The sequence below is a fragment of the Molothrus aeneus genome, chromosome 10 (assembly GCF_037042795.1).
Source record: "Molothrus aeneus isolate 106 chromosome 10, BPBGC_Maene_1.0, whole genome shotgun sequence".
Classification (NCBI taxonomy): domain Eukaryota; kingdom Metazoa; phylum Chordata; class Aves; order Passeriformes; family Icteridae; genus Molothrus; species Molothrus aeneus.
This window is the reverse complement of record NC_089655.1, coordinates 18,487,666-18,499,745: the sequence shown is the minus strand read 5'-3', so window position 1 is coordinate 18,499,745 and position 12,080 is coordinate 18,487,666. Positions and strand designations below refer to the sequence as shown.

General features: G+C 43.1%; 2 protein-coding genes across 3 annotated transcripts in view; one reads left to right on the top strand and one right to left on the bottom strand.

Moving 5' to 3' along the window:
* FXR1 (FMR1 autosomal homolog 1) overlaps positions 1-3,418 on the top strand; it is a 32,009-nt gene extending 28,591 nt beyond the window's left edge. For both annotated transcript variants that reach the window (XM_066556988.1, XM_066556989.1), the window contains 2 exons: positions 1,436-1,527; positions 2,394-3,418. In XM_066556988.1, the coding sequence (XP_066413085.1) occupies positions 1,436-1,527; positions 2,394-2,564 (263 nt within the window). In that variant the 3' untranslated portion in view covers positions 2,565-3,418. The remainder of the gene's footprint in view (positions 1-1,435; positions 1,528-2,393) is intronic.
* A 1,214-nt stretch (positions 3,419-4,632) lies between these two features.
* DNAJC19 (DnaJ heat shock protein family (Hsp40) member C19) lies at positions 4,633-8,595 on the bottom strand. Its single transcript, XM_066556990.1, has 6 exons — positions 8,503-8,595; positions 8,058-8,109; positions 7,704-7,777; positions 7,327-7,406; positions 6,576-6,646; positions 4,633-5,333 (listed from the first exon to the last, which is right to left on the bottom strand). Exons 1-6 carry the CDS (start codon positions 8,503-8,505, stop codon positions 5,263-5,265), a joined length of 351 nt encoding a protein of 116 aa, XP_066413087.1. The 5' UTR covers positions 8,506-8,595; the 3' UTR covers positions 4,633-5,262.
* Positions 8,596-12,080: the final 3,485 nt, after the last annotated feature.

Below are 12,080 nucleotides of genomic sequence, written 5' to 3'. Positions count from 1 at the left end.
AAGTGAAAAGGATTTCAGCTTTTACTTCTAAGAAACATATCTCAGCCAGCAGTGTTGAAGGAATGTTAGTCATTTCTAGAAAACCATGGGAATTCTTTTAAATCTTAAGTATTCTAAGTACATAACAAAAATTCCCAAACAAGATTTCTCTGATATCTTTGGTAAAATGCTCTAATAATTTAAAGTCTTCATAAATACTGAGTAAGTGTGAGTGAAATTAAGACAGAAGGAACTTTTCCCTCCTTCCCCCCCAATGCCAACTACTGTATTTCAGTCACTTAGCTGTATCATTTAATTTACATTGCTGTATGTTATGGTGCCTTATTCATAGAGGAATATTAAGAATGCACTGTGTGCATGAAACACACTTCCTGTTTACTAATATTAGAGGCATTGGGTTCAAAACCTCATTTTAAAGAAAAAGTACTTGTGCAGTATCTCTGGCCTTCACAGTTCAGGAAGGACCCAGTTGTAAGAAGTCCAGTTACTGTAACAGAAAGTTCATCTGTTGTAGTTCCCAGTCTAATTTGGATTTCGTGCACAGTCATTCCTAAATCCAGAAAAATAGCTCACCTAAATACCTGTTATACTAAATACAAATGACTGTGCAGTTCAATAGGTAATGCTTGCCAACCCTAATGTGCTGTAGCTCATCAGAGATGCAGGTGTATGTTTAAAGTTGCAGTACTCTTTATTCTAAGGGTAGAACTGAGTCTTGGTGTGGTTACAGGAGGGCAGGATCAGACAAAGCCAGGCTACAGAACGTGTGTTGAGGTGGTGAGGAGAGGTCAGAGAAGCCCTGGCTGTCCCAGTGAGTGCAGCTGTACTGGCACAGGCACAGCTGGGCTGGCTCCGGCAGCACTGCCTGTGTCCACACACCCCACAGCAGCCACACCCGAGCCAGGGACAGAGCTGGTGGCACAGAGCTGATGGCACAGTGCTGGTGGCACTATTAGTATGGCCAGTTCCCTCCTCAGTCACTTTGTGATGTACCAGAGATTTGATGCCACATCATCTTAAGTGATTTCAGGCTCTGACCCACCCCAGTGTCTTCATTTCATTTAATTAGTGAAATTCTTCACTACTCAGCTATTAAAACCCCAGTGACACACACACAGTCTGTAGTTCAAAGAGCTGCAGCCAAATCTCTTCAAACTTAGTACAGAAAGCCCTTCTCCAATAAATTCTGAATTGGACCAAAATTGGTTTTATTAAGAGTCCACCTTCAGATCATTGTTACCACCGATTTTAGTGAAAATTGTTTTTAAAAACAGAAACAAATTGATCCTTGCTGTATGGTTGATAAACCTGTAAGTGTGAAGGCCTTTTGTGAGATGTCTCCCAGTTAGAGCATAACTTGTGCAGAAAAGATATGAAGGTTCATGCTGAATTGACTGCTGATGTGAGCATCACTGTGATTTTTTTCCTTGAACAGTAACAGTAGCTGATTATATATCACGAGCTGAATCTCAAAGTAGACAGAGAAACCCTCCAAAGGAGACAGTAGCCAAAACCAAGAAAGAAACGGTAAGATTTTTTTAATATGCATTTCCTTTTTTCTCCTCCCTTGCAGCAGAACAGTAAAGGCATGAAGGGTTCAGTTAGCTCACCCTCATTTGACTACAAGTGCATTTGATTTCAAGAACAAGTCATTAAAAGCAAAAACGGCCCAGAGCAAACAGAACTGACAATGATTTGTTGTCTGTTGTTGCAGATTTTAGGGACCAAATTAAGTCTGTACGCATTTAAAATATTATATTTAGCAATGTTGCATTATGTAATAAAATGTGAAAATTGCCCATGGTAAGTCTTGAGAACTATTCCTTAAAACACATTAGGGATAGAGGATACCATGTGGCATTTTTAGTGACTTGTATAAACTATTTTAGAAGGAATTAATTTTACAAAGATTGTATTGTATTGATCCTTTTTCCTTAAAGGATCAGAGTGGCATTACATTATCCTGAAAAATAATCAGAACTGAATAAAGCAGAATTTCTTTACCTCTGAAATGCCAATGTATTGCCACAAGTTATGTAAGAAAGATCCATTAGCAAAATGTCATCTTGCTATAGACTTCAAAAGGGGTGTAAAGCTCAGTTTTTCAGTAAACTCCTTTGTGGGCTTAGACAAATAGAAATAAATAAGCATTCTGGGTGTGCTGGGGGTGTGCAGTGCTGGGGTTACATTGGCATGTTTTCCTCAAAGTGGCAGATGCAGAAATACACCATAAACCACACGGTGAGTGATCAGATGCTTTAAGTGACAGGATACAGGCACAGACAGACAGGAGATGTTCCCTCTTGCAGAGCTGCTGTGTGAGCCAGAGGGAAACTGAGATTACACTCTGCATTGTTATGTTTTTAATACTCCCCTCTTCTTGTTTTTGCAAGGCAAAAGATGCGATTGATGAGAACAGCCCTTCTGAAAAGGCAGTGAATGGTCCTGCCACCACCTCTGGGGATGAGCCTTCTAAACTACAGCACAGCCCTGATGAAAAGAAAGTCACTGTTCAGGAGGATGGAAATAATCAGGAAGAAGCAGTGCTGAATGGTGTTTCATAAACTGAAGTTCCTAGTTTACAGTTCTTTTACATTACATTTAAAATAGTGCTTGTATAAGCTTGCCAAAGATAGAATATGGATCGCCAGTCTTGACACCGCACTTTCAGTTCCTCCATTTTGGAATACAGAAAGGGGAGGGATCCTGGAGAAATCATATGTTAAACATACTTTGACACCTACTGTGTTATAAATATATCATCAGATGTGCCTTGAGATAGTATATGTAACATTTAAATAAACAAAATTGCTGGCTATAGGAAATGTTATTTTGTTTTCAAAATACGGCAAAGATGTGAGGGGGATCCCTAACATAATACTCTTTATGAAAGCATTAGCTGCTTTTGTTACATTTTTAATAATATGCAACCACTTCTTCACCTGAGGAATACTAGAAAGAAATGCAGTCTAAAATATTTTGCACTGAAATGTAATTTCTCCATTAGTTTAGTCTGGAAACTGGTCTGTTTTAATACATGTTTTTTAAATGCTGTATGTAGAGGAAAAATCTGCAGACCACTGGAATGCATTTGTTAAATTCTCATAATCTGCAGGGATACTGGGTGACATTGGCAGTGACTGTTCTACATTGAGGCTTTGTTTGGTTTATTTATTAAACTGTACAGTATTTAAAAATCAAACATAGCTTTAGTTAACACTAAGCTGAATTAGTCATGTCCATTAAGACATAACCTGAACTACTGAAAAGATCAATTTCCAGAAAGTTTATTCTGTATAAACTACATATGTTAGTCCTTAGTAGAGTATTTTTATTTTTGTTTTTGGTTGTTTGATGTGCAATATGTTTTTTTTGTATGCTGGTAGTAAAAGAAAATAAACTTTGATCTTCCATCTGTTGACTGTTTCTATCAGAAATTTAAATTACTATTGACTTTTAAAGTTTTCAAGCTGTTAACTAACAATGGAAACCTACTTGTGAGGCAGCTTGAACCTTGACCTCTTTTTCATAAGTTTCTAATCTGCTGATCTTTTGTTAAGGCAGTGGTGTCAAACACCAGTTAACAAGTCTAAAATCAGACTCCTTACCTTGGAGAATTGCATAACCTGACTAACATATATAGCTATTAATGCAGATGTACTGTTTGATCAGTTGAAGCATGGCACACCCCCACATCTTTCAGGTACATGAGCCAGAGCAAGGAAGCACAAAACAGCTGCGGAAAAGCATCTGGGTAGCAAGGAGGTGTAAGAAGTGAGAGCAAAGGGCAGTGTTTAAGTTGTACTGACTGAATGAAAAAATTGTCTTGCCTGATTTCATCAGAAGGACAAAACCAAGAGTTCTAAACCAGCTGCTCTACCTGACAGAGCTACAGCCAAGCTGTCCCAAGCACTGATCTGTGTGTGCACTTTGTCATAGGACTCCAGTGTTGGACACTCAGCAACAGCATTCCCTCTGAGACAACACACCCAGTTAAAAGCTGTAACTGAAGTGTGCACAAGTATCTCAGCTGATGGGGCAGGCACAGGAGTGGAGAAAATTAAAAAAACGGAGTTATGTAATAAGTCAGTAGTGTTTGGCTGGGAAATACTTAAGTACAAGAACATTCTGCATATGGCTTGGCCTGTGCTGACTCCAGAGCTCCAGCTGTCCTTCACCCTGCTCTAAATTCTGTAGCAGAGCAAAATTACTGCCTTTCTGGGAAGGTTGTAATGTTAAGGATTACTGTGGTAATCCTTCCTGAACAGCCCAGAACTCATCCACAGCAATGCTGTGGCACAGCAGGCAGCACTCCTAAGTCCAGGTTCTGGCAGTGGAAGCTTTCAGCCCACTGTGCTTATGCCCAGGTGGGCATTAACTCCCAGAGCTGCTGTGCAGAGTTTTGCTGTAGTGGGAGAAGCACTGGGATGATTCTTGGAGTATGACAGAGCTCCCTGGCCCCAGCTGAGATCCTCACAAGCTGTTGGGTGTGAAAAGCTCCAAAGAGCATAAATCCAGCTCAGGTATCAACAACTGATGTAAAGAGTTCCTGTTTCCTAATAATCATAAATACAAACCTCCGTGTGAGCTCTATTGTAGTGTACAATAATGTATAAAACTACAGGACTCCTATTACAAATATGGAATTTATTAAATGCTATTAATACCTGTCAAAACTAAAAGTTACTAAAAAAATCTGGGGTGTTCCAGATCCATCAGTAACACTTAACCAACCTTGTTTTTCACAAGGCAAGGACAAGGGAGTACATTGTTTCCTGTACTTTTATTTCTCCAGGCAGAGACAACCACAGATCTCGCCCATTTCCTCCTGTCCAATAAATGCTCTTGGTTTTTCCACCCCCTTCCCAAACAGGTTCAGTGTGCTAATTTTAGCAGATGGAAGAGCAGCAGCGTGAACTTTAAGCAGGGCCAGTTCATCAGAAATTAGCTGACAGCACATGAGTCTACCTGTGCCTGGTAACACACACTGGCCACACCAAGTTACTGCTCTCAAGCACTGAAAACATTTGAGTGGCAGATTTTGCTGTTTAATAAAGAACAGCTATGAAAAAAATTTTTAAGCTTCACTCCCTCACATATTTCCAAAAAAAAGTGACCAAGTGGGGAGTACCTCCCTGGATTTGTATTTCCAGCTTCATGTATATTAAGTCAAAGACTGACATTAGAACTTTTCTTAAGCCATTTATCAAAAATAATCATTTGCAGGGACAAACCCTCTGAATGAGTGATTTTCTTTCTCATTCATTTTTTAGCTTGGTCTTCTAGTAGATCCTTAGCTTCATTGATTTTGGCTGCTACATATGGAGATCCACCTAGAAGAAAAAGAACCTCAAATTAGATTAAAAAACCCCAACATTTGTCTCCTGTGTTGCCAATAATGCCATGGGATACAGGAAGAAAGAGTGTGGTCTTCTGTTTTCTGCCAGTTGTAGAACAAACTGGAGATGACTGAAGGCACCTGAGTTCAGTGTCAGACCACTCACTCCTGATAGGCTGCTTTTATTTTCCTGGAGTGTTTTTCCCCTCCAGTTTTAGCAGTCATGAATGAATTGGTCACCACTGACTTAGCACAGTTATGGTGAGTACAGAGGCACAGAACAGGTCTGCAGATAACCCTGCCCAGCTAAAGTGCTGCTGTACCAAGGGACCAGCTCAGTTTTCAAACAAGGCAAAAAATTACTCAGACTAAGACAGAAGCCACAGTGAAATCCAACACTGTAAAGCCATAAGGGACAATGACTGTGTTGGTAGCATATATACCATTAATTGCACTGTAATGTTTTACTTGAAGATTAGTGTGTTTAGGTCACGTACAACACCAAATGCTATTTTTGGCTCCTGCATATGTTCAGTAAGGTTAATTTTTAAGGTAACTTTCACTTGATAATACCTATGAAAGGCATATCCCCATGGATTATTTTGGTGCATAGAAGTAAGGAATTTAACAGTCACTTTAAAGGAAGCCATTTTACTTTTAAGCAATGATTAAGAAGTTGAATGTCAAACACCAACACATGATTCTGACTCACTGAACAGAATTGAGAACAGGTATAGATGCCCTGAGTTACTAGCTTTGAGCATAAGTAGATTCTGAGCCTTCAGAGAACCACTAACAGGAATATTTCATAATTTAATGTCTCCAGCAGCTGTGGAAGACTCAGTATTTGCCATTTATGGAGAAACCCTGAGGCATTCCCATGAACTCAAACTTTCAAGTGGCATATAAAACACACAAGGGTACTCTGGGTTTTCATCTAAACTTAAGGTGATTTTAAGTCTAATTTTAACAAATCATATTCTACTGTGGTATTCACAGATAGAGCAGCTAACAAACTGACCTGCTGAACCTGTCTGCTTGGCTCTAGAACATCCACACACAAAATATGCTCTAGACCCACGTGGATTAAGGCACCCTAAGATTTGTTTTCACTCAGTTTTCTGTGGGTTTTTTAGTAGTTGGCGTGGTTATGTATCACTGACTTCCTCCCTACACAATTCTATTCTCCTGTGTTAAAAACATGTATTAACTCATCAAAGTGGCTCAATTTCCTTACCTTTATCTGGATGATTCAGAAGCATGATCCGTCTATGAGCCTCTCTGATTTTATTTCTGTTGGCTGTAGGGCTTTGAAAGAGAGAGAAAAACGGACTTAAGGGATCCTCATGAAATTCCCCAGATCATCAGAAGGTGTCTGAGAACAAGTGAGCACTCTGTCTTACCCATAAATTCTCTAGCTAACATGTACGTTTATCTTTTCCTACTACTGATCTGTAGTGTCTAAATCCTGGAGAGGCTTTCTAAGGCTTTTCCAAAGCACTGTTTGCTGACAAAGACATGCTACAGCAGTCTAATGGGGTGGGGGTCATCCACACAGTTAAAAAGAAACAGAATTATGCTGTAACTTTTTTTTTTTTTGAAAACTTCTTAAAGGCTGTAAGACAAAAAAATTTGCTAGATTTATTAAGGTAAAAAAACCTCCAGAACCCCAAAAAAATTCACAGTTGAAAGTTGTTATTTGATAATTTGTGTATTTGGCCTTAAGTGCTTCAGCAGGGATTGCCACCATGGACAGATCTACAACATTCCAGAAGTGATGAATTTATTCCAGATCCAAGAATTTGGGTTTGCAGCACCTTCACACTGCATCCACCTGGAACTCTTCAGCACTGACAGAAACCACAAGGTTACATCAGAATTGTGATCCTCACACCAAGTGAGACCCAAGGCTCCCCGAAATGGCTTATTTGGACCACAAGTGGCTTTGGAATTCTGTTCACCTTTCACTTCTGATCAATTTCCTTTACCTTACTCCTAGTATTAAAGCTGCTTCTCGTTTAGTCATTTTGGGTTCAAATCCGCCTCTGTAATAACCACCACTGAAGGCCTGAAAGAGAAAATGTATTAGTTTAAGAACAACTCATTATTGCTTTAGTAGCTACTGAACTTTTAGTCTGTAAAAATGGCAAAACTTCACTTGTCATAGGAAATTCAGTTGAATTAGAGCGTCATTATTTAAATTACTTAACCTTGCCCAAACAAGTTCTCTATTAGCCAGTCACCACCAGAATTGCTGCAATTAATTGTTGTTACTGACAAAACACAGGAGAAAATACACCAATGCTATAGAGAGACAACAGTCTGTAGTTATTTCGCCAAGTAATGTTTAAATAAAAAAACTTACAGGCTTTGGTAGGTTGTGAAGGGCTTGTTTTACCTGTGGCTCCATGTGCTTCAAAGCTTTTACTGCATAGCGACCTTAAAGAGACCAGCGTTGACTGAGGTTAAAGATAGCTCCTTGAACAAACATTCACCAATTCAGTGCAACTGGGAACTTGTGGAGTAGAGTGTGGAATAAACATTTTTGGGACATGCAATAGTAAGAACTTTAATCTTTTGTGTCATTACAGCCATTAATACAGGCTCTCCCAAAAGAGCAGCTATTAAACTACCTCGAGAGCAGCCCTGAGGCCCGGCTGGGTACCCCGGGCTGTGCGGGCACAGCTGGGCGCTCGGTGCCCGCCCGTCCCCCACACACCTGCGAATCCGGCTGCCGCTATGGCCAGGCCGACCGCCACCATCGTGCTGGCCTGCATGGGAACGAACACACACACACACGGCGTTTGTTTACCGGAGGGCAGGGCAGCAGCCCCCGGCACAGCGGGGCGGACACGCCGCCGCCGGCCCGGCACGGCCCAGCGGGCGTGACACGCCCAGCTGCGGGCACGGCGCCCGCGGGGACACGGCGAGGGCAGCGGGGCGAGACCCCCGAGCTGTGCAGGACGAGGGTATCCCGGCCCGGCGGCGCCGCGTTCACCGCGGGGGCTGCGGGGCCGACAGCGGAGCCAGCGGGCTCTGCGGGGCCCTCGCTCCGCGACCGAGCCGAGCCGAGCCGAGCCGAGCCGAGCCGAGCCGAGCCGAGCCGAGCCGAGCCCGCGGGCCCCCGGGAGCCGCCGGGCCGGGCACGGGCAGCCCTCACTCACCATGTCCCCCCCGAGCGCGGCACAGCCCGGCCCGGCCCGCACCGACCGCCCGCCGCAAACCGCGGCCGCTGCCGTAAAGCGCGGGGCGGGAACGGCGCCGGGAACCGCCCCGGTAAAGGGCGGGGCCTGAGGGAACGGGGCGGGGACACGGTCTGAGGGGCGGGGACACGGTCTGAGGGGCGGGGCACGGTCTGAGGGGCGGGGACACGGTCTGAGGGGCGGGGACACGGTCTGAGGGGCGGGGACACGGTCTGAGGGGCGGGAACAGAGCCTGAGGGGCGGGGACAGGGACAGAGGATGGGGATAAGGTGGGCACAGGGGCTGCTCAGAGCTCAGAGTCACGGCGTTGTAAAAGTGACAGTACAGACCTCACTGTTAATGAAATCAAGCGATTTCGACCCTGATCCAAAGGCTTCTCGCACGCCAGATTCTCTTTTTCGCTTTTTCTTGAACTAAAAGTAGTTTTCAGTCCCTCCTGAGGTGAATATTGGTGGCCAGTTCAGGGCTCCTCGGTACAAGAAAGATAAGGAGTTATTGGAGAGGGTCCAGCGGAGGCACAAAGGTGGTTTGGAGTCTGGAGCATCTCTTGTGAGGAGAGACTGCAGGACTGGGCCTGGTTAGTCAGGAGAAGACTGACAGGGGATCTCATCAATTCATATAAATGTCTCCAAGAGGATGGTGCCAGGCTCTTTTCAGTGTTTCCCAGCGATGGCCATAAGCTAAAACACAAGGAGTTTCACCTCGACACAAGGAAAAGCTGATGCACAGTGCGGGACAGGCTGCCCTGGGAGGTCATGGCTCTCCCTCTCACCTGGACACGTTCCTGTACCACCTGCTCCAGGTGACCCTGCCTTGCTAGGGGGGTTGGACTGGATCATCTCCAGAGACAATTCTGTGGTTCTCCCATTTTCCCCGTTTTTTATGCCGGGGATGACCGCCCCATGTCCCCGTTCCTCCCTGCTGATGCACTGCCCACGGTGCCTGGCCTGGCTGGCACGGCTCTGCACGGTTGGGCACGGGCTGCCATTGCTGAGGATTGCCACGGAATGAGCAGCCTGCCATTGCAGGCATGGCACTCGTGTTTGAATGTTATTAACAACATAGTGTGGTCTGTTAACAGCACAGTGTCGCACGCGGCACAGCAGTCGCGTGTCTGTGTGTCTGTCTGTGGCTCTGGTTTGAAGGTGCAGTTTTGGAAACTGAGTAACTCAGCAGGGAGACCATGCCAACCTCTAGCCCCTGACCCTTAGTGAAAGATTTTCTGCCATCCCTTGTGCTTGTAGGACTTGTCACTGACCTCGGGGACTCCCAGAGGACCCAGTGGCCAAAGCCAGCTGCCTTTTGGCTGCTTAAGGTCCAGGATTCACAAGCCCTCACACAAGCAGTATGGTGTCACAGCTGATCATTGGCGAAGAAACTTGTAATTTTGCTGGCTCTTGCATTGGAAGGCAGAATTTTCCTTCCTTGGTGTTTATTTTTCTGTGAGTAATGAGTTCGCTTTGAACGTGTCCTAATTTTACTTTGAATTATTTTTCTCACTAAAACTTCAAGTGCCTGATTTTATATCTCCTAAGGTAATGTTTGCCAGTGCCCCCTGCCTCTTTCCTTCCCTGTCATTCTAGTAACACTACAAGGAAATAACCTGCTTTAAAAGGGATGGAAAAAAGGTTTTGGTCAAGGTACTTGTCCTGTTGTACAAGTGTTTCCTGAGGTGGAAGTTAAAGAAAACTTTTGTATTTGAAAAATTATTTGAATCCATTCATGGCAGAGCACTAGGCCCCTGACAGCCTGTAAGACATATTCAAATATGGAAAGGGGAGCCAGCAAGCAGAAAACAACTAGATGATTTTCTGGGGGAAAAAAAGGCCCCTTCAATTAAAGTAAAGGTGTACAGGTCTAATTTGTAGAAGAGGATTTGGTTTTAAGATGGTTTCTTCTTTGTCCCTTTTCTAAAAAAAAAGGCCATTCAAAAAACCCCAAAACCACCAGAATGAAGAAAGAGGGTAATGACTTTACTAGGGTATGACTAGGATTTAATTTTTCATATCATCTGAACAAATAAGGTTTTTGCATGAGGTTTAATTCTTCCATCTTGAAAGAACCTGCTAGATCCAAATCTTGGTGACCTTCAGGAGAAAATTATCTGAAAGGGAATTTTATTTTATTTCCTTTCTCTCTTTTCCCAGTCCCTGTTTAGAGGAACTGGTAGCTCTGCTGGTAAAGGGGCTTTTGCAAATTTATACTTCAATGTTCTTTCTGAAGATGTTCTTTCTGTACTGTAGAGTTCTTTCTGTAGTGAAATTTCTCATTTTTAGAGGGAAAGGACAAACTGTGCTGGGAAGGAGGCTGATAATATACCTTATTCTTTTCCTGTAAAAGCCCTTTAAAGAAAATCCAGAAAGAGAGATCTTGGGATCTTAAGCAAGCCTGTGCTTGCTTAAGAGATTTCGTCTTTATTAAGGAGAAAGGAAAATTAGTGGGAAGAGCTGGCAAGAGTGGAGGTGGGATGGAGGAATTTGCATTATTGGTACATGTAATATACCAGCAACTGGACAAGACTCAGCCTAGGGGTGGAATAATTTGAGTTTTATTATTAGGTGAAACAATACAAGATATCAAGATGAAATGCCATAATTCCTTTAAAGCATGCTGTATATATTTTTACACTTAGACAACTCAAGCTTTGTTTCTTCCCTCAGTTGTGCCTCCCTCTCAGAGCTAAAGGAGAGCTAGATGTGTCCCAGCTTGGACATCATGGAGAGTGAAATCAAAGTTCTGTTTGCTTTGCCTGGTGAGTTCATTTTACAGCACTTTATTCCTCTGCATCTTCTATTGCTCAGCCTTGTGGTGGGGTAGGGAAGGTCATTCCCAGGGGAAAATTAATAACTTCTAATGGGCTTAAGTGAAACAGGTGCACTACAGTTCTTATCCACTCCGAAGAGTGTCTGTATTTGAAATCAGGAGGGAGGCAGAATTATTCAGTGTTTGAGAAATACACTCTCAGTTGGAGTATACAGCCTTTTACTTTGCCTGTGTTCCTAAACTGTTCCCTTTCTATTAGCCAGAGAAACCCTGAAGCTTTTGCAGTTTCTTCTGTCAAGTGTTTTACTGTACTGCTTTCTTCAGGTTTCCACTCTGGGGTTAAAATGCCTCATGATAGAAGATTGGTATTGGAAGCTTTATCTTACAGGATGATCCAAAGCAGCTGGTACATGATATATAAAGAAACTTTACTGTTTAACAGACTCTTTCTGCAGAAATCTCAGCTGTGTCTTCCACAAATTGAACAGAAGGTGAAATAGATAGCCGTGCTCTCAGAGGTTTGTGGTGTAGCTGTCAAATGCCTTCAAGGCTGTTAAACATTTGTTTAAGTCAAAATCCCAGTTCTGTGTTGGCAAATGCACAACTGGCCAAAGCTTACACTGCTTGTGCCTCTGTGTGCAGTGACTGGACTACCAAGCTGTTAAAGACTTGCAGAACTTCTACTTGGGGCACCAAGACACAGGATTTCTAAGACATTTTAACACATTTTTTAAAATATTTTAAGATACTTATAATAAAAATTGAATTTAGATAGG

Excerpts from the sequence above, each read along its gene's own strand:
- DNAJC19 (XM_066556990.1), bottom strand. Across the intron at positions 7,407-7,703 it reads TTCACAACCTACCAAAGCCT|GCCTTCAGTGGTGGTTATTA; the intron begins GTAAGTTTTTTT and ends TTTCTCTTTCAG. Across the intron at positions 5,334-6,575 it reads TCTGAATCATCCAGATAAAG|GTGGATCTCCATATGTAGCA; the intron begins GTAAGGAAATTG and ends TTTTTCTTCTAG.